The following is a 20,438-nucleotide window of genomic DNA, read 5'->3' as shown; positions in this document are numbered from 1 at the left end:
ATAGTGTACGGAAGGGTCAGCAATAGTGCAGTACCCTTTCTAATTGCATTTCATTAAAAGAAATTACATCTTAATTTAATTTTTAACATAATAAATAAATATCTTGTCATCAACTGAATCCTTCTCTTGGTCAGAAAAACTCTGAATTTCACGTGTTAATGTAGCAAGTAAGTAATAAAAAAAAATTAAGAATAAAACTCCCATATATCTCTGACACACAGTAATTCTTCCAAACCCTTTCTTTGGCGGCTTTCAATTTTTCGAACCCCCAAAACCCTAGTTTCAGTTCGATTTATTCTCTAATAATTACACTCGCGCATAGTTTCACGCGTCTTATCATTCATGATCCTATTTATTTATTTGGTTTGAAAGAAATTAAGTAAGACAAAGTGGGTTGTGACTGGGTGGGGAAAGAGAGAAAGTAATAATGGAGGAATCGTTAGGGCAGAAATGGAAGCAGCCAGAGTTCGCTTTGGCATCAGTTTCCGACCTCTCTTTGGCTCCTTCTTCTTCGGCTTCGCCGGGAATTGCTCGCTTCAACTCTGACGGTCTCCAAATTCATCACCAATCTCACCAGATTCCATTCAATGTTGATCCTCGAACTGTTCAGGTTCATTTTCACCTTATGCTTCTTTCCTTAGCTATTGCGATAATAAAAAATAATTTTGAGCTATGATACTATGCTGTGCGTTTTATCTTATTATTCGGCGGCAGGGTTAATTTTGAAAATTTGTTTTTCTTGTCGTTTTATTGTTATTTTTCGTCCAATTCTAATGCTGCGTTTTGCTTTTTTTTTTTTTTTATTCACTTAATGGCGAGAAATTCACTGAATTAGACGACAATCTTCATTAGGATCTCTTAATTATTATTGTTAATTTGTGGTTTAACTTAACAGTTATTCAAGGTGAGTCCTGTTCTATCGGTTTGCTTGGTGGAAGGATCCGATGTTGGTAAAAAGGTACGGAGCAGAATCTTTGTGATAAACTATATAGGTTAGAAAATTAATTACAATACTCGTGTCATTGTTGTTTGTGTTCATAAACATTTGATGTTACATTGTCTTAATGCATTTTTTTCTCTCTTCATTTTATCACTGTATACTGGGTTTGCGAGATACATTTTGTGATACAGGCGTGATACTGCTGTTAAGTAATTCATTGGTTTGTTCCCAAATGCTGATGCATTTTAACAGTGCTATTTTTGAACCAGACATTGTATTCCAGGGGAGTCACAATCCAGTTTAGAAATGATGAGGAGAGTGCAGCCTTCCATTGTGTAGTTCAACAGTGGAAGAAGGAAGTAAATGCTCAAGGTGCTGCTTTGAAAATTTGTGTAAAACTTGTTGTGGAATAGTCTCTGTCATATGACATTATTCCAATTGCGCATCAGCAACGGCTTTTTTTTTTTTGTGTTTTCATGTTTTATTATTGTTAATTATTTGCTCCAGGTCATGTTTGGTGGTCAGAGTGATATTTATTCACCAACTAACTATTAGTTATTAGACCTCTAAAACATGGAATGAAAAGGTGTAAGCCTTTTCTTTTATGCCGTGTTTGGTAGAGAGGAAAGAAATAGAGGGAGCGAAATAGGTAGGTGAGAGAGATAAGAAATCAAGTGGAAATATTGGTTTAAGAGAAATAGAAGAGAAATAATGTGGAAATAAAATTATGAGGTTGTTTGGTTAGAAAGAAAGGAAAATAAAGAAATTAAATTATTACTAAAAATACCATTTTACCCTTTAAATATGTAATCACTATTTTTTTTCTGACCGTTGCCACTCCTATGGCTTGCCATAATTCAGGAAGCAAGCTGTGCAGAATTGATTTTATTTTTTTGTGTCAACAAATAATCGAATATGTGTGACAGTGTGAGCATAATTGATTGTGACCATTGTAAATCAATTATCTGCTTAAAAAACACTGTCTCAGCATGAGTACTTGAGTAGCACGAGAAAGTGAGGGTTAGTTTTGTAAGATGTTTTTATTATTTGTGCTTAGGGCATAACTCAAACCCATAAAATTGGCTAGTAACGGGAGGACTACCCAAACTTTATAAGCTTTACTTAAGCCATATCTCTAGTTGATGTGGGACTAACCAGTAACCACCACCTTGGAGGTTGCAATTAAGGCAATCCCCAAAGATGCTGCAGTTAAGCCATGTTAGAGGTAGGGAACCAACATGTTCTTCTGCAGAAGTTAGGCAGCTAGTAGACCACCTCTGTGAAACTTCAATGGAAAGAACACCCAGAGCTCTTGCAATGTGGATGGCTAGGCTAATGCTAGCATTCGCAATCTCCATAGCACTTGCTTTAAAGGTTCGAGGTTATACTCGTTATTAATACGAGCAATTACGGTGGCTTTCCAATGCTCCCCCCTCACGCCCAGTGCTATCAGCCTGGAGCATGGCAAATGCAGGCGGCCCAACAATGGATCTAGGAAGGCTTTGATACCATCTTAAAATTTGGGCTTGAGGCGTAATTTAACCACACAAAACTGACTTGTAAGGTGAGGACTACCCAAGCTTTATAAGCTATACTAAAGCCATATCTCTAGTCATTGTGAGACTAACCACCACCCTTGAGATTGCAATTAAGTCAATCTGAAAGCGGCCACAACTAAGGTGGGCTTGGGGCAACCACAATTAAGGCGACTTTTCAACTGATGTCAATAAGCTAACACACTTTCATGCTATTTCTTTGCATATGAGAGTGGAAATATACTCATGTGGGGCCCACTGTTTTTTTTGTAATCTCTCCTCTGTATTTCTCGCTTACCAAATGAGCGAACTTCACCGCTTCACCCCTAGTTCTCTTCCCTCTTTGCCATTTCTTTCCTATTTCATGCGTACCAAACAAAGCATTATTAATCTTATCTAAAAACCTTTTTCCTTCATCACAGTTGTAACTTGTCTGCTGGCTAAACAAATTTTCTTCTTTTATGCACTAAATAATTTGGAAGTTGATCTTTAGCAAACTTAACAAATTTTATTAGGCTAGTTAATGCTAGTGAAACCTTGTTTGATGTCAAATATCGATGTTTAAAAGAGGAATTGGGATATTTTTAATTTTATTATTTAAGAGTAAAGAAATTTCATATTGCAGTAATTCTCATGTTATATTGGATGACGTTGCTTGTACTATTTTCTACGTAGTGTTGATTGTTAGTTTTCCACTTTTCCTTAATGTTGCTGGCACCTAAATTGTTAGTTCTCCCTCCTGCCAAACATTTCTGTTGGTTATATTTTTTAAATTTTAAGCATGGATTATAATCAGAGGTCCTTTTATTTTACTTGTTCTCATACATCACTCTCTTTTTTCCTTTTCTTTTTCAGCAAAGCATGATATTGTTTAATTTTATATTTATTTATTTATTTTAATCCAGAAGGAAATGGACGAAATGGAACTATTACAACTTCTAAAAGCAAATTTGATGATAAGATAGAGTCATCATCTTCTAAAATGTATTTTCATTATTATGGACAACTTCTGCATCAGCAAAATATGTTGCAGGACTATGTGCGGACAGGTTATACTTTGTGTTCTAGCAGTCCTTATTTTGTTTGTTTGAATTCTACCTATATATGTTGCCTTGATCTGACAAATTAGTTAATATTGTTTCAGGGACCTATCATGCTGCTGTTCTTGAGAACCGTACTGATTTCATTGGTCGTGTTGTAGTTGATGTGGGTGCTGGTAGTGGTATTTTGTCATTATTTGCTGCTCAGGTAAGCTAAGCACATTAATTGGGCATATAAGTCTATTTGTAGCATATGATACGTGTCATTGTTTGATTGATTCTTATTTAATGAAAATTCTTGGTGTCTCCTTGCCCCCTACAATTAGAGCTTTTTATAAGTTTTTGTCATTTTGGCATTCACTTTTAGGCTGGTGCAAAACATGTTTATGCTGTGGAAGCATCTGAAATGGCAGAATATGCACGGAAACTTATAGCTGGAAACCCAACACTGGCTCAACGAATTACAGTGAGATCTGTCTCCTAGTTTTTTTCTATAATCGATATTTATTGGGTATCTTATTATTCAGAGTTGTTTTATTTAATAATTTTATATAGGTGATCAAAGGCAAAGTTGAGGATGTTGAATTACCAGAGAAAGCAGATATTCTGATATCTGAGCCCATGGGTAAGCTCATATTCTACTTTCTTCCAGCAAACTTGAAAATAATGCCGATTTTCACTGTATAATTTCTATATGTATCTATATTGTCAAATATGTTTTGATTTTGCTGTCTGTAGTGGAGTTAAGTTGTAGCATGGCATGCTGAAGTTCCACTCTTTTTATAGGTTGGAAAAACTTCTTTGTTGTTATGCAGGCACCTTGTTAGTCAATGAAAGAATGCTGGAGTCTTATGTCATTGCCAGAGATAGATTTCTGGTTCCTGCTGGAAAAATGTTTCCAGCTGTGGGAAGGTAAATTAGCACTCTTTTCTGTCTTTCTTTGAGCTTCTAGCATGTGACTGAGTTATGACAAAATGATTCTACTGAGGCAAGTTATTGGCAAATATTTCTCTGCTTATTCAAAGTGACATTTCTATTTAAATTTAATTTTACCCTAACATCTATTGACATATTAACAATTTTTATAAATGGTAACATCTATTGCTATTTCAATCACAGTTAACAATAATATCAAGTACATTATGTTTAAAAAATGTCATTCAAGTTTTACACCTACATTTTGTTTGAATAATTGTGCCAAATATGAATTTTCAAGGTCTAGCTGCTTGCTTGTTCTGAATGATATATATGCCACATTGTTCAATTTCAAATGATATAGGATTTTTGGTGCATTTGGATAAATTTTTAAAAAACGTTTATGATTTGGCTTTATTTTCATAAGCTATTCTTTGCAACTTATGAGAAATGAGAAAAGCAGTAAAACTTTTTTTTCTTAAAAAAATAATCCCGAACTACTTTAACTGTCAAAATTATTTTAAACTTAATTATCATAAAATTCTCTAAACATTTTCTTAAAATAAGAACATTTTTCCTTAAAAAAAATGAACATGCCCTTTAAAGCATTCAGTTTTTCCTTCTCAATGCTTGTAATCATCTAATTATTTTATTGTCTTATCCTAACCTTGAATTTATTACTGGTGTAGGATTCACATGGCACCTTTCACTGATGAATATTTGTTTATTGAAATTGCTAATAAGGTGTGTAATTAATGCATGTTTGTGTTTTTTTTTTTTTCTAGATGAGTGTGTCTCTATGTCTGCATTCTCCCTCACAGACATTTTGTTCTATAGCTCATACTTCTGAGAAGTGTGTGTGTGTGTTCATTATCTATTTCTTGAAATTATGTTGCATAATTGTTTGCACATGTATGTTCAGACACCCCCCACATTTTTGTTTCAATATCTCATAGCAGTGTTATCATTGGTGGATGGTGGTGTATGGCGGAAGGATAAAATTTGGCCACATAAACATTAAACATGCCATTGCAGCCTATGGTACTGACATAGCGGGTCTCCCTTCACAAATTTTCAATGGCGGTTGGCAAAAAATCTGCCATGCTATTCCTCCAAGGTAGCCATGGTGCCGTCATTTAACAACAATGTTTAAAAGGATTGTTTTGCCATCTGGAATTGGCATCAAGATATAATGATGAAAGAGGCTAATCTTTGTAAAAGCATTTATAGGATTACAAAGAAGCCAGTCTGGAGTGTCTATCTCAGAGCTTTGCTTCAGATGTCCAGTTAAATGGATTTCAATGACGTTCAGCTATGATTCCTTACACTACAGGGGGATTAGGGAAAAAAGCAAATATGTTTAGAATTGCATCATGGTGTAAAGCATCATAGTGATTATTGTTCAGTGAAAACTTGCTGCTTTTCTGCCTGTTCCTTTCTGTGTCTCTATGTACTCCTTTTCTTCTTTTTAACTCGTTATTTGTTGTTGTTCAGGCCCTGTTCTGGCAGCAGCAAAACTATTATGGTGTTGATTTAACACCCCTACATGGGACTGCATTTCAAGGATACTTTTCTCAGGTATCAAATCTTTGCTGAAATTTACTGAAGGTTGCTATACAGTAGACTGGATTACAGTGTGAAATGATTGTTTTAGGGGAGGATCCCTCCTTGAACAGGGAAAAGATCAAATGTGATGCTTCCTTTTCTCATACTATTAATATGTGTAACAAACTAAATTTTTGCTTCCATTTTTACTTTTTCAACGTCTGATTACTTGTGAGCTTATGGATTTTATAAGAAATTGAGACTCTTATAATTTATTCAGACGAGAATGATGTAAACTTAGAAATGCACTGTTGTAGTTTGAATTGGCAAACAGAAATAGGTCTAGATATTAAAACATTTGTTAGCCACTATTGCTTTCAGCCTTTAGGGATATATTTTTAGTGTTGTGTATTACTCGTATACTTTGTTGGTTTTATTGCCATAAATTTGGTCTATTAATAAAAATAATTATGTCACTAATGGGGTCTACCCATTTCATTTCCTCCATAAAGCCTGTGGTGGATGCTTTTGATCCAAGATTGTTAATAGCTCCTTCAATGTTCCATGTGATAGACTTCACCAAAATAAAGGTAAGAATCAGTGAATCACCTTTCCTTTGTTTCATCTTGTTAGGGTCTTGTTGGTTCTGGTAAATTGCACTCTGATCAATCAAGCTGATTTATTTTGATTGCATTTCAATTGTCTATTTAATCAATTTCTTTTAATGCAAAAACACTTCCTTTTTGAAACCCTTTTAATAGTAGTCCCTGTTAGCTTGTAATTGTTTCTTGAGTTGTTCCCTGGAAGAAGAAATTCTTTGAAACTATATAAAAAGGCATCCATTTTTCTGGCTATGAATCATTGTTTTGTACAAATAGTATACTGTTGGCCAAGGACTTAGTTGTGTTCATTCCTTTTGTTTTTGTTATATTCTTTCAATGCTTGAACTAAAGTTGACTATGAATTTTTTACCACTGACCAGATCACTTTCTACTCTGTAGGAGGAGGAACTGTATGAAATTGATATTCCTCTGAGATTCATAGCCTCTGTGGGCACCAGAGTGCATGGGTTGGCATGTTGGTTTGATGTGCTATTCGATGGAAGGTACACATTCCTCTTTATTAATAAGGTCTAGCCTGTTCTATCTTTAGAAGGTTCGGTTATTGTTCCAGTCTGTTGATTTTTCTCTAATTATTACAAATCCACAGTACTGTGCAAAGGTGGCTTACCACTGCTCCTGGGTCACCAACAACTCATTGGTACCAGTTACGCTGTGTTCTCTCTCAACCAATTTATGTCATGGCAGGACAAGAAATTACTGGCAGGCTTCACTTGATTGCCCACAATGCACAGAGTTATACAATATACTTGACATTGTCAGGTTGGTAATCTCTCTTTTCTTTTACTTGTTATTGCTATACTTGCACGATCATGTTAATGAGCAAAATTTCAAATTGCATTAGCTAAAATGTGGGGTCCTGGTGCTGAACAAGGAGGAATTCTTCAAACATCATCCTGTAAACTTGATCTAAAAGAACCTTACTATAGAATGTCTCAACCGCAAGCTTATGCATTAGCTCAAGATCAGCAATCTCAACCACTTATACAAACACAGGTATTGAATTTATGGTCTCATCTGTCTGTTTCCTTGCTCGCTTCATGAGTTGAAAATCAGAAAAGTTTGAAGCTTGAAAAAGCTTTTTTTTTTTTGTCTTCAGAGTTTGTCAGATTAAATTTAACGTAGAATACAGAGAATGGCATAGTAGGAAATCTTAATAAGTATGTTGTCGGTCTTTTGACTAAACTAAAGTATTCTTATAGGCATTACTACTAGACTAAGAGGCCCAACATTCAAATTTTAGTCTTCTGTTTAGAGAGAATTAATCAAAGTCAGAAATAATTGTTATTTCATTATCAAAAATGATTAATGATCAATTGGAAATTGCCCAGATAAGAAAATGAAACTGAATATTGGCTATTCCCATGTTGGCTCCCTAGGGCAGCTAGTCTATTGGATTAATTGCCTCAATGATTTAACAGCAATCCAATCTCGGGTTTTATTTACTGTTGGTGTTGTCAGTGACAATGACTTTCTTTGACAGGATATACATATTCAATCTCAGGATTTGGATGAACCAGAAATAGTGCAACAGCCTTCGCTTAATTCATGTGCTCAGATTGATTCACTGATGCGGAATGTTTAACTTGATAAATCCTAACCCAAATTTCTGTTTGTAACATGAATTTACCATGTTGCAGCAAGTTGGGGGCCGTTTGTCTGTATTTGGACATCCCCCTTGCCTGTAAATTATCAACATTGTTTTCAATTTATTGCGGGTGATTGTGACCCATTCACTCGATTGCATATTTTAACAAACAATATATCGGATTCTTATGCCTGGCAAATTTAGGAATTTACTTAGCTTGTTGAGCTCAAATTTGCCCTTGTAAGGCTATCAACGTTTGCAGAGAATGAGGACTCGTCCTAAACATACTCTCTGCTTGTACTAGTGATTGGGCTAATTAAAGCCATGCTTTTCAATGCATGATTATTTATTAATTTATGATTTGGAAATCATGTTTTTATTGGTTTTAAAATTTCATATTTCATGTCTTTGGCTCTCAAATTTCACTTAATAGAAAGCTAAATATGTGAAAAAAGATGAAAGCTTATTTTTGAAGTGGATCTATCAGGTCTTGTATAGGTAAAGCCATGTTATTATGAGGATTATTCATTGCGCCACTGCTAGTTTAAAGGTTCTTTGTACCATTTTTTAGGAAGTGTTCGACAGAAATTAGGAATAAAAATTGAAATGAGACAGAAATCATGACATGCATTTGGAATAAATTTATTAGTTGTGTTTGGATGGGGAATTCATTTTTTTTTTGGGGGAATTTCAAATGCGTTGTGGTAAAATTTGTTGACGGGATGGAGAATTTAAAAAGAAATTGGAATTTAGTTATTTATGAAAGCATTGGTTACTTTAAAATTGTATTATTTTTAAAATCTATAAAAAAGTAAGAATTTGAAATTCTTTATGCTCACTCTTCTTTCTTTTCTCCCTCTCTCCCATCTCTCTTCTCTCTTTTATCTCTCTATCGATATGGAAGGTTGGTTCAAACGACGATGTTTTTAGTGTGGTCGAAGAGAATGGCTCTGTTGTTGGGGAAAAGGTGGTTGGTGGAGCACCGGATGCGGGCAAAGAAGGTGGTAGAAGGGAGTTTGAGCCAGTTGCAGGTGACAGTGACTGTGGGGCGGGGAGAAGGTGCATACTTTCTTTTTGCCGTTGATGGTGGTGGAGCATGGGCAACACCGCATTCGTTAAAGAGGGAGAGAAGGTGTTAGGGATGAGGGTATTTTTTACCATTGAGGCTTTTTGGGAGGTGTATGATTCATATTGGGAGGTGCAGCTTATAAATACCTATATTTAAAGACAAAAAACAGTTGGGCTAAATCAAGCCCAAGGAAACGATGATTACGGTGAATTCTTCAAAGGTGTAAACTGAAACGGAACGAAAGTTCAACTCCTTCTCATGGAGGAAACTAACCTAAGCAACACGCATCCACACTGATTCCAAACCTTGCAGTTGCAGAGCAGAGGTTCCAATGGCTACTGCGCATAACACTCTTTCCTCTCTCCTCGCGCCTCAAGCTACCGGACGAACCACTCTTCGTATTCCAATTTCTTCAAAACGCCACAGGAAAAACCATTTGCGACCCAAAATTCTGAAAATCCTTACTAAACCCTACCCCCTCGCCCTTCCTCTTCTACCGTCACTGCCGCCGCCACAGCCTATCGTATTGCCTCAAGAAAACAACAACCTCTGCGTCGAAATTCCCGCCGGACAATCAGATAAATTTGAAGAGTTACAAGTCTCCGAGGGTACCGCGAAGGACAATGGTGTTTTCCAGAACGTTTCTGCTATGGATATATTCAAATACGGTGGTCTGTATTTTCTTGGGTTTTTTGTGTTGCAGACGATATACACCGTTTGGATTGTTGGGGTTTACAAATCCAACCAGAAAGACGGGGAATTGGAGATAGATGGAAGGGAAAATAGGGATGAGAAAACTGTGTCATTGCCTGTTAATGGTGCTAGCAATGCTTTTCTTTCTGAGGAGCAACTTTTAATGGAGAAGAAAATCGAGGAAATTAAGTTAATGGCGAGGGAAGCGCGGAGAATTGAATCAGAGAAGAAAGGGAAAGAGGATGAGGATGAGGATTTTGAAGTGGATGATGATGAAGGTGCTGTTTCTGGTAATAGACTTGGTATTGAGAAAGAGATTGGTGAGCGATTGTTAAGGCTGCAGAATAGGATAAATGGTAGTGCTAAGGATATTTCAGCAGGGTTACAGATTAATATTCGTGGGAATTCTGCTGCTGGTGTGGATAGGGGTGTCAATAAGGACGTGAATAAGGGAAATGAGGCATTGGTGTTCAAGAAGAAGTTTAAATTCAAAAGTCCTTCTAATAAGGCTACAAAAACTCCCAAGGGCTTTCCAGGGAACCGAGATTGGAACGAATCTAAGGTAAAGAAGAGGGGTTCAGAAAGTAAGGAGGCAGCTCAAGATTATGGAAGTGATGTTTCTGATCATGCACAAATGTTACATGAAGATAAACCAGTGAATCAACAGGATGCTGTGACGCAGAAGAGTGTTTCTAATGTTCCTTCGGAAGAAGGAGGAAAATTTGTTGATGACAAGTCCAAGGCGACGCGAGACAGTATAAATGGCAGTTTAAGGAATGGATTGTCTGAAAAAAATTCAGCAGCCAACAGAGTCAAAGTTAAGCAAGCAAATACTAAAACTGATATGTGGTGGCTGAACCTCCGTTATGTTTTTGTAAGTGCAAGAAAGTTCTTTTTGTTTACTTGTTTTTCAGTTGGATAATGTCTACCCATTACTGCACCATTATGAATCTTCAAAACCTCATTATCCTTAAAAACTTGACAAAGCCAATGTCCTGCATTGCAGGACACAAATATACTGTAGAGCTCTTCTGGTACCTGTATAAGTTAGCTTGAACCATCATTTAGTTATTATACATGTTCCTTTGTGTATCCAGTTACATCTGATCATAAAGTGACTATCTAATCTATATTTGTGAAGGTCATTCTCATGCAAAGAGATTCCGAGGAAGGATCAGAAGGTCTCTATAGCCTAAAGTTCACTTCTAAGGAACAGGAACAAAGTGATGATGATTCCTATACTGTTGCTTTTGAGGATCATGCTGATGCCAACAACTTCTGTTTTCTATTAAAATCGTTTTTTGAAGATTTGGGGTCTTTTAGTGCTGATGCAGTTCCAATGTCAATACAAGTAAGAATCTTATATGCCATAACATAAAACTGAAATGTCTCATTGCTACACCTGAACCAGGCATATGAAAATTGGAACTGATCATCTAGTGGCCAATTTTATGAACCTTTAGTTAGCTGTGGAGTGTACAATCATGTTTTATACATTCCTTATCCTAAGGGGCACTTCTAATATTTTGCAGGAACTGAATGAAGAAATAATATCACGTGCCAAGAAAGTCGTAGTTGTGAAAAAGAGGCAGCTTCAACTCTATGCTGGGCAACCACTTGCTGATGTTGAAATGGCATTGCGCTCTATAATAGAGCAAGATCAAAATGCACCATCATCGCCGTGATATGACCGTTACTTTATCAAGTCCTGCAAGAAATGTCCATGATGAAGTCTGGAAGAAACGGCAACTATACCACAATTGGTGGTCATGGTATATGGGGACACTTGGCGAAAATTCGTAGTTTTTCACTTCCATCAAAGTCAAAAGTTGGAGTTGATGGAGCGAATTGCTGGGCACACAAGTGAAGAATGGTTTTTCGTGACTGAATCTTGGTCTATCTTTTGAAAAATCTTCCTAGTATTTAAGTTTCAATGCCCAGTATCTTCCCAAGGGAAGTTCGTGCTAGAGCCACTAGATACTTTATCATTTAGAAGTCTCATTGGTTATTGTGAGTAGGTGAGTGAGGGGGTAGGATATGTGGGGAGATTAGTTGTAATGTAAAATCTGAAATTTTGAAAATCAATTCAAATTGCAGGAATAATAAATTTGATCTACAGGCAGTGCGAACTTGAAATATTAAAGATGATATTTCCAGCTTGGCATATGTGAAGCGAAGGGTTTCCAATTGATCTAAAGTCGTCAAAAAATTATGGCAACAAGATAAATAGAATGCTAACCAGTTAAGAAACTTAAAATAAAAATATTTTTATTGGAAGGTAAAAATTGTGCTCTGTTATGATTTTCACACTAAATGCTTTCCTCTTTTAGTTAGCAAGATTCAATTTTTATTCTAGCATTATTCCTCATGCTGAATCATGAATGTTAGTTTCTACACATACATATAAATTTCTGACACTTCCTTATGTTCCTTATCCCCATGCATTAAAGATGAAATATTTCGTGCTCCACTAAAATCGGCCTAGCAGTGGGTTATAAGTAGTTATTGAAGATGAAATATTGAAAAAGTAGGAATGGGTGCCCTGTTTGCTTCTTCACACACAAACCGTTTTTCTTGGCATGCTTTCAGCAGCTGCTGCAGTGGCCGTTGAAATTTGAACAATAAGTCAAATTCGGGCCATGTATTACGAATCCACAAAACTGGGTCACAAAAATGGTAATTGAGCCCACAGCAAGCTACCAAATGCGCCAGTGGTGGAAGGTTCAAGCAACTTGCCACCACATCAGAAGCGCTCATAACAGGTTTTTCACACAACACTCCAAGGATTATTCATTCATTGTCTTGGGTTGGCCACCTCCAGCACAACTTTTCCCATATTCATAATTTTACATTCCCCGAACTCGAAACCTACCCATAATATGTTTGGAGGTGAAGAAAGAAATTAACTAATAATGATGTGTTTTTTCTTGTTTGGTTGGGGGTAAGAGGAAAAGGATAGAAATGTTGGCTTTTGTAAAAAAAAAAAAAAAAGCCTTTATTTTTCATTTTCTTTCTATCATATCAAACATTGTTTTCAAAATTTAATACTATTAACAAAGGGGTATAACAGTAAAAGGGAAAAACAATATCCACTACACAAACATAAATAAATAAAGTACTATCATATCAAACAATTCAATTTATGGGCAAATCATAAATAATTAGTTATCAGATTTAATATTTTATAATACAATTACAATAGCACGTTTGACAATCACCTTCATCTACAACACGTTTTAGTTAAAATTTATTTATATCTGTTAAAATAAATTTTATACGGTTTTAGATTAAGTTTATTTGAAATGTCCCAAAAAAAAGATTAAGTTTATTTTGAAATATGAAAAATTATGAATAAATAATTTTTTTATTTAATATACAAAAAATATAATTTAAATGTTACTGATAAGTATTAAACTACAATTTATAAATATTTATTTATTAAAATTGACTTCATTATACATTTTTTACACAAAGATAAAAAAATATTAGTACATTTTTACTTTTATTTAATTAATAAGGACTAAATATTTTTTTCTCTGTTATATATTCTTAATCTAAAAAATTTTAAAAATTATTTATTTATCTATCACTCTTCTCTCCCACTATTAGTCTTCGTTCTGTATTCGAAAGTAATGTAAGCTGCAAAAAGGTCTAGTGTTCCATTTGGGAAAAATGAAAAATACATTATTAAAGTGATCCACAAAACAAGGTTCGATCACAACGGAGCGTTGCACTGAATCGTCAAGCAAACAGCCAAACACAATGAATAATTGAGAATTGAGAATTGAGTTTCACAAGACGCAAGAAGAAGGAGAAGAAGAAAAAAAAGGTTATTATTACTAAATAAATAAAAGCGTTGGATCGATCGAGAATGAGAGTGTGCCTTTGATGAGCATGGAGGAGCCTCAGTACCGCGAACATCCCAAAGCCAAAATCGCCACCATTCCGCCGTCGCAGCACTCCGATGGCGCCGCGGCCGAGTTGCGCGGTGTCGATTGCAACCTGGCTTCCCTCTGCGAGCATGTCCAAATCGAAGGCTTCAATTCCGGTTCCTTCTCTGATATCGTTGTCAATGCTATGGGTTCCACTTATCGCCTTCATCGTCTTATCCTCTCTCGCAGTTCGTATTTCAGGTAAACGATCCTCACTCTCTTCTCTTCTGTTTCTTTCACTTGGCTTACTTCTTCTCTTTGTAGAAATCATAATTTCGCTGTTTTGTTTTCTCTCTTTCTTAGTTGCAGATGGAGCCTGTTAAATTACTTACTGACTGACACGTCTGAATTATTTTGCCCTGTGTACAGAATTTTGCAATCTTTATCATCCTTAATTTATTCTTTGGATACCTAAACTTTGTGCTTTGTTTTCCTTAGCACATGCTTTTATATTGCTATTGTTGTGTGAATTGTGAACCCAGACGCTGTATATTAATAAACCTATAGTAGTTATACTAAGGATGATTTCTAATTGGTTAAGTCACTGACAGTACATGTCGAATGGATTCTTTATTTTGTTGGTCTTGCAACATTTGTTATTACTTATCTTCTGAACACTGATGTGTGTGTGATAGGAACATGCTTCATGGGCCTTGGAAAGAAGCCGGTGCTCCTGTTGTGACTCTTCATGTTGATGATAAGAATGTTAATGATGAGGCAATTGCAATGGCTTTGGCATATCTATATGGACACCACCCTAAGCTTAATGATAATAATGCATTTCGTGTTCTTGCTGCTGCTTCCTTTCTTGACCTGCAGGTATGATATTTTCACAATAACTTGAAACCATTTATATGTTTTATTCTATTAGTTATTGTTAAATTGCTTCTTAAATTTTGCAATACTTTTTATTTGGTCTGTCTATAGTTCTATACATCTATCTATGCAGGATTTGTGTGGAATTTGTACAGATTTCATTATATCTGAGCTGTGGACTTCAAACTTCTTGGCTTATCAGGTTCAAGGACCCAGATGCTTGTATAGCCCCATTGTCAAATTTAAATAATAATGCATAGTTTTATTGGTTAGTTATTGGTGGTGTATGATTGTAAGCTAGGTGTTTGCGGAGAACCAAGACTATGGCATTCATGGGGAGCGTGTTAGAACTGCATGCTGGGGCTACCTCTGTCAAAGTGGTGGCATGGAATTGAAAGAGGTAATGGGGAAAATACAAGTGCACGCATGCATCTGGTGGTTTTGGTTCTTCTGGTTCTTGATCATATATATGTTTATTACAAGGGCGAGGATTAAGTGGGAATCACTGGATTAAAGTATTAAACAACATTTTCTTGTTGCAGGTGCTTCCTAAACTTTCATCTCAAACATTACATGCATTACTGACTTCTAATGATCTGTGGATACCCAATGAAGAGAAACGGTAAGTGGCTCCCGAGTCTTTATTTGGTTTTGTGATTAACAGATTGGTTTTGAAAACTGCATAACACTTCTCTAAAACTTTTAAAAAAGGTTTGAATTGGCTTTGCATACATTCCTGGCAAAAAGTGCTAATTGCAAGGTTGAACATCATGCGCATGGAATTTCTGGTACTGAGTCTGCAACCAGTGTCCATGCTGATTCTGGTAGCTCCAAGGGAAAAAGTGTGACTGATAGCTGCACTAGTAAGAGGTTGGAAACTGGCATGGGGAAAATGAGTCTTAAAACTGATCTAGAGGACCCTAGCACACCTAGTCTTCTAGTCAAGCTTGCAGATCCAGTGGCAGACTTCAACGACGGGGTTTCTGTTTCCAATGAACGGGTTCAACAAGCTTCATATGCCAGTTCACCAAACCTGAATCCAAGATATTCTTGTGACATGGAAGGACCGTCATTGAGTAATTCATTGCCTGATACAGATGGGATGAGAACATCGTGTTATGTTGAGATGCCTCTTGGTGCTGGAGCTACTGGTATGGGAGCCACTGAAGTGGGTATTGAAGGGCCATCTGAAGAAGGACCTTGCTACCATTTGGAGAACAATAGTTGGTTAGATAGAGATCAATCAAGACATTGCTTTTCATCGAATTCTTGTAATGAGCTCACATCCAGTGATTGGGGAAGATATGGAACACCTTTATTTTCATGGAATGGCCAGGTTGTTGGCAGAAGACAGCTTAAATCTCACCCCAGAGGAAACTACAGAGGTCATGGAGATGAATATGATGCATTTTTCAATATATTTGAAGGGGGTTCCCTTTTATATTGCAATATGTCTTTTGATGCACTTCTAAATGCCAGAAAGCAACTTGAAGAATTAGGTTTCCCTTGCAAAGCTGTAAATGATGGTCTTTGGCTGCAGGTTGGGCTGAGATTAATTTGTTGTTTAAATTTAGTATTGCATTTGCCATTTTAAAAAATGCTTATATAATTTGGAGTTATATTTTTCATAATGCCTCTAAAGCAACTAAGTTTAATAAGTTATAATTTTCATTTTGCTTCTAAAACAAACCCAATGTCTGGCTCAAAAAACTTCTATCCCTGAAAATATTTAAATATGTAGGTCATTGAACTTGGTATAGAAATGATTGGTTGTGAAATGTTGTTGACATTATTGCTTTGGTGTTTTAAACTTCATTCCTTTTGTAGATGCTTCTTAGTCAGAGGGTACAAGAAATTGCTGCTGATACATGCAAAGTTTGCTCCCTCATGAGTATGGCTTGCACTTGTCAGAAGCAATTTGCATTTTCACATGGAGCTTCTACCACTGGATCTTACGCACAAGAACATAATCAGAACATTATGCCTGGCAATGCGGGAAATATATATGTTGCTGAATCTTCTGCAGGCGAAAGAAATGGCCTTTTTAGACCTGTACGAGTACATGTTAGAGGTGCTATTGATGGGCTTGCAGGTATTGGCCGTGGAACTACATTTGTTCCAGCATCTGCTTCGCCACCTACACGTTTTGTCTTTTCTCGTGTACCATTTGGTGTTGGCAACAGAAACTATCCTCAGTCTGCAGCCAATGATGATTCAGAGACACGTGCTGACCCAAATGGAGACCTGGCTGGAGATGGCTTGACAGCTTTAGTTGGGCTAAGCCTGGGAGGGAGTAATGGAACAAATGTACATACAGAGCTAACACAAAGGGGATATGAAATGGGCTTGCAAAGCAGCATGTCTGGAACTACTGCTGGAGGTGCAAGTACTGGTGGCATTCCCATGCAGATGTTAGAGACACCGGAACATACCATTGGTATAGAATGGGACAATGTCAACAGTAGTTCCATATCACTGGATTTGAAAACACCTTTAAGCCATTTCCCCCCTTTTCGCTTTGGGTAAGTTAACCGCTTTGCAACTATTGGCAATTTTTAACATAAATAGGGTATATTAATAGTTGTCATATGGGCTGGGTTTTGTGCCACAACTTTGCATATTCACCATGCCACAAGCTTGTGGTGTGTCAATTAGATTTGATAATCCTCCTCGGTTATTATTCACAATATCAGTATCCTTAATATTAACATATCTTTTTTCTCTTTTATTTTTCCTTGGGATGGTTTTCTTCTGATACTTTCATACAAGAACCTGGTTGTTGATGCTATTTTGCAGGACTTTTAAGACTTTCTTAAACCTCATATGCATTAAATATTCATATACTCGTATTGTTCGTGTGCCATCTTCCTCTACTTTTCTTCCCTTCTCTCTTCTCATTGTTTCCTTTCAATTGTGTTTATTTTTTATAGAACTGCTTTCCCCCTCTTATTTTAGTTGAGTTATCTGCTTTGATGAGGGGAAGTTATACATACTCTCTCTTGGATGATGGTTCTTTCTTGACCTTTTCAGATATATGTGCCTTTTAAATTGGATTTGACGTGTCTAATATTTTATGATCAATGCTGTTTCCTGAATCCATGGAAGGTGTCTTGCAATCTGGGTGTGATTTTAGAGGGACTTGCAGTTTCTATTATTTCTTGTATTTCTGTTTTCGGTTGTTTTTTCATATAACTCGTATATTTTGTCTTGTCCCTGTTGCTTCTGTTTATGTTTTTCTATATTTAGGGTTCCCAAATTCTTGGGCAGTAAGCTTCATTGATTTATTTAAATGTTCTGTAAATTTCTACTGGTTTTGCAGTGTACGTTTTGAGGATGTGCATAGGCTTGGTGATGGCCAGGTCAAGCATTCTCCAGAAGTTTTCTATGCTGGTTCTTTGTGGAAGGTACACGGACTTCAATTCATCATTATATTCATTTAAGATGATTTTTGCATCTCCTGGTATGAGTAGATTTTTTTTAATATCCAGGTCAGTGTACAAGCTTTTAATGATGAAGACCCCCAGGGACGGCGAACCCTTGGTAATGTTTTAATGCATCAAATTCCCACCTTTGGGATGTGAATTAATATTTATTAAATAAAGAAAATCTTTTGTCTGTCTGGAAGCTTATTTTTAATGCTAATGCAGGGTTGTTTCTTCACCGTCGGAAGGCAGAGGTAACTGATATACATAGAAAGGTTAGCTGGACTGTTTTCCTATTTGATGAGTTTGGGCTTAAAGATAGTTTGGAATTAGATTATGCTATTAAGTTTGAAATCCTTTATTTTATTAATATTAATATAGAGTAATGCCTTTTGTAGTAGTACAACACCTTTTTTCTTAAAAAAAATTGTTTTTATAGACAGCTGATTATATGGCCTGGCATTTATACTTGCTACTTGCTAGCTGATTGCCGTGATTACCTTCTTACTCAATTAGATGTTAGCTCTGACTTCTATATCTATGAAATGTATTATCAGGTGCATATGTATGTTGACTCGCGGGAAAAGGTGACTGCACGCTACCAGGTAATATCAGCAATGAATTACAGCGTTAATATTCGGTGCTTCATGATGTTCTATCATTTCCATTAAAATTCTGAGATTGTTCTGTTTTTCACATTTAGTTGACCGTCCCATCCAAGAGAGAAATGACGGTGTTTGGAAGCTTTAAACAAACAGGCACTCTTCTACCTAAAGCTCCTAAGGGATGGGGATGGCGAACTGCCCTGTTATTTGATGAGCTTGCTGATCTTCTTCAAAACGGTGCCCTAAGGGTCATTGCTGTAGTGCAGCTTGTTTAAATTAAACGGTTAAACCATTAAGTTTTGCACACTATGGCTGAACATGCTGATGATTTGTGGAAGGAAAATTATTAGTCAGTTTTTTCTTTTGTAAAACAAAAACTTTCTTTTGTCCAGTCTTGGGGGCTGGACGATGGTGAAAGCCTCATTACATATACATGATAAAAATTGAGAATTATGAAACTGCATGCTATTGTATGAATAGTATGGGATCAGTAATTCAGTATACTATGCACCATTTAGCCTTGCTTTCTCCTCCATTGTTAAGCAAGATGTCAGCATCATGATGTATACATATTAGATGTCTTTCTTTTTTTGTAACGTTTATCTTTTTTTTTATTTTTTTTTATTTTCAGACTAACCATTGTCTGAAAATAATCCCTAAACTATGTTTGTATATAAGTTAGCGTCTAGGATTGCGTTTAGTCAGAAGTGGGTACTGTTGACTAGGAAATGGAGGACTATTCTTCCAATTATGGGTCATCTGAACCCGAAATGGACGAATTGTAACCTGTTTATTTTGAATGAGAACTATAATTGTTTGTTGGTCAAGCTGATTGATTTTAATTATGTGAAGGGTGGAAGTGGAATTTGAGATTCTTGAACATCACTTTACTCCTCCTTTAGCTTTTAATTTTCAGACTTTCGTAAGTGTAAAATAAGTTGGTTAAACTATAAATTTGATTTCTGGGCAATATATTTTTAAATTTAGTTTTTATACGAAAATCCCTAAAGCAAAATATTTATATGAAAGTATTGCAATAATCTTTATGTACGTTTTTTAGTTTATTGCTTTTTTTTAACTATTACAAGTTAAATGTTATGGTAAAATTTTACTTGATGAAAATTGCGTTTTTCTTTCTCTAAAGTGGTCCTATAAAATTCACTAATAGAGTGGTTAAATTAAAAAGAAAAGTAATATGTATAATGATTTTCTTACAAAAGTAATATGTATGATGTTAGAAAATATATTTTTATTTTTATACCTTTTCTATTGGTAATTAATCGTTATATTTTTTTTTTGCTGATTATAGTTTTGTTAACAATGACTGAGATTATTTGTTTTTTTCTCGAAAGTAAATGACTCACTTTAGAAGGGTTGATTTTTTTTTTCTTTATGTAGGAGTAGAAGTAATAAATATTAACCCTTAAATCTTATTATGAAAGGAGAAAATTAAAATACTCAAGTTATGTGAATTTTTTAATAAGGCATCTGACTTTTTTTTTTAAGCGGTAGTCTGACTTTAAAAACACTTTTACTTTTGATCATCCATATATGATTATGTAATTTAGATTTATTTTAGTTTCTTATAAAAAAAACATTTATCTTAAACTAAAATACTAATATTTTACAAAAGTTATTTTATAGAACATTCTAGTGATTTTTTAAAAGGATTTTTTTTAAAAAAAGTAGAAACAAATTTATGTTTTCTTATAATTTTA

General features: G+C 35.6%; 3 protein-coding genes across 4 annotated transcripts; all 3 read left to right on the top strand.

Annotated features, from left to right (window-relative positions):
- Nucleotides 1–32: 32 nt before the first annotated feature.
- Nucleotides 33–8,536, top strand: LOC100807771 (probable histone-arginine methyltransferase 1.4). Of its 2 annotated transcripts, none has more exons than XM_006583964.4 (15): nt 33–610; nt 896–958; nt 1,210–1,312; nt 3,384–3,524; nt 3,620–3,723; nt 3,883–3,981; nt 4,071–4,140; nt 4,331–4,427; nt 5,120–5,174; nt 5,925–6,008; nt 6,488–6,565; nt 6,977–7,080; nt 7,185–7,357; nt 7,440–7,591; nt 8,079–8,536. In XM_006583964.4, exons 1-15 carry the CDS (start codon nt 428–430, stop codon nt 8,178–8,180), a joined length of 1,608 nt encoding a protein of 535 aa, XP_006584027.1. In that variant the 5' UTR covers nt 33–427; the 3' UTR covers nt 8,181–8,536. The 2 variants fall into 2 exon arrangements, with proteins under 2 accessions (XP_006584027.1, XP_006584026.1); XM_006583963.4 differs by having other exon boundaries at nt 3,381–3,524.
- Nucleotides 8,537–8,651: 115 nt separating this feature from the next.
- Nucleotides 8,652–12,052, top strand: LOC100807241 (uncharacterized). The gene is made up of 3 exons (XM_003528593.5): nt 8,652–10,819; nt 11,087–11,296; nt 11,478–12,052. Exons 1-3 carry the CDS (start codon nt 9,584–9,586, stop codon nt 11,628–11,630), a joined length of 1,599 nt encoding a protein of 532 aa, XP_003528641.2. The 5' UTR covers nt 8,652–9,583; the 3' UTR covers nt 11,631–12,052.
- Nucleotides 12,053–13,554: 1,502 nt separating this feature from the next.
- On the top strand, nt 13,555–19,547 carry LOC100806711 (uncharacterized). Its single transcript, XM_003528592.5, has 12 exons — nt 13,555–14,078; nt 14,513–14,696; nt 14,827–14,895; nt 14,995–15,093; nt 15,236–15,315; nt 15,405–16,233; nt 16,521–17,215; nt 18,013–18,097; nt 18,182–18,233; nt 18,341–18,390; nt 18,673–18,720; nt 18,819–19,547. Exons 1-12 carry the CDS (start codon nt 13,834–13,836, stop codon nt 18,993–18,995), a joined length of 2,613 nt encoding a protein of 870 aa, XP_003528640.1. The 5' UTR covers nt 13,555–13,833; the 3' UTR covers nt 18,996–19,547.
- The last annotated feature ends 891 nt before the right edge of the window (nt 19,548–20,438 follow it).

The sequence above is a fragment of the Glycine max genome, chromosome 7, assembly GCF_000004515.6.
Source record: "Glycine max cultivar Williams 82 chromosome 7, Glycine_max_v4.0, whole genome shotgun sequence".
NCBI lineage: Eukaryota > Viridiplantae > Streptophyta > Magnoliopsida > Fabales > Fabaceae > Glycine > Glycine max.
Note: the sequence above shows the minus strand (reverse complement) of the source record. Positions and strands in the feature narration are given on the sequence as shown.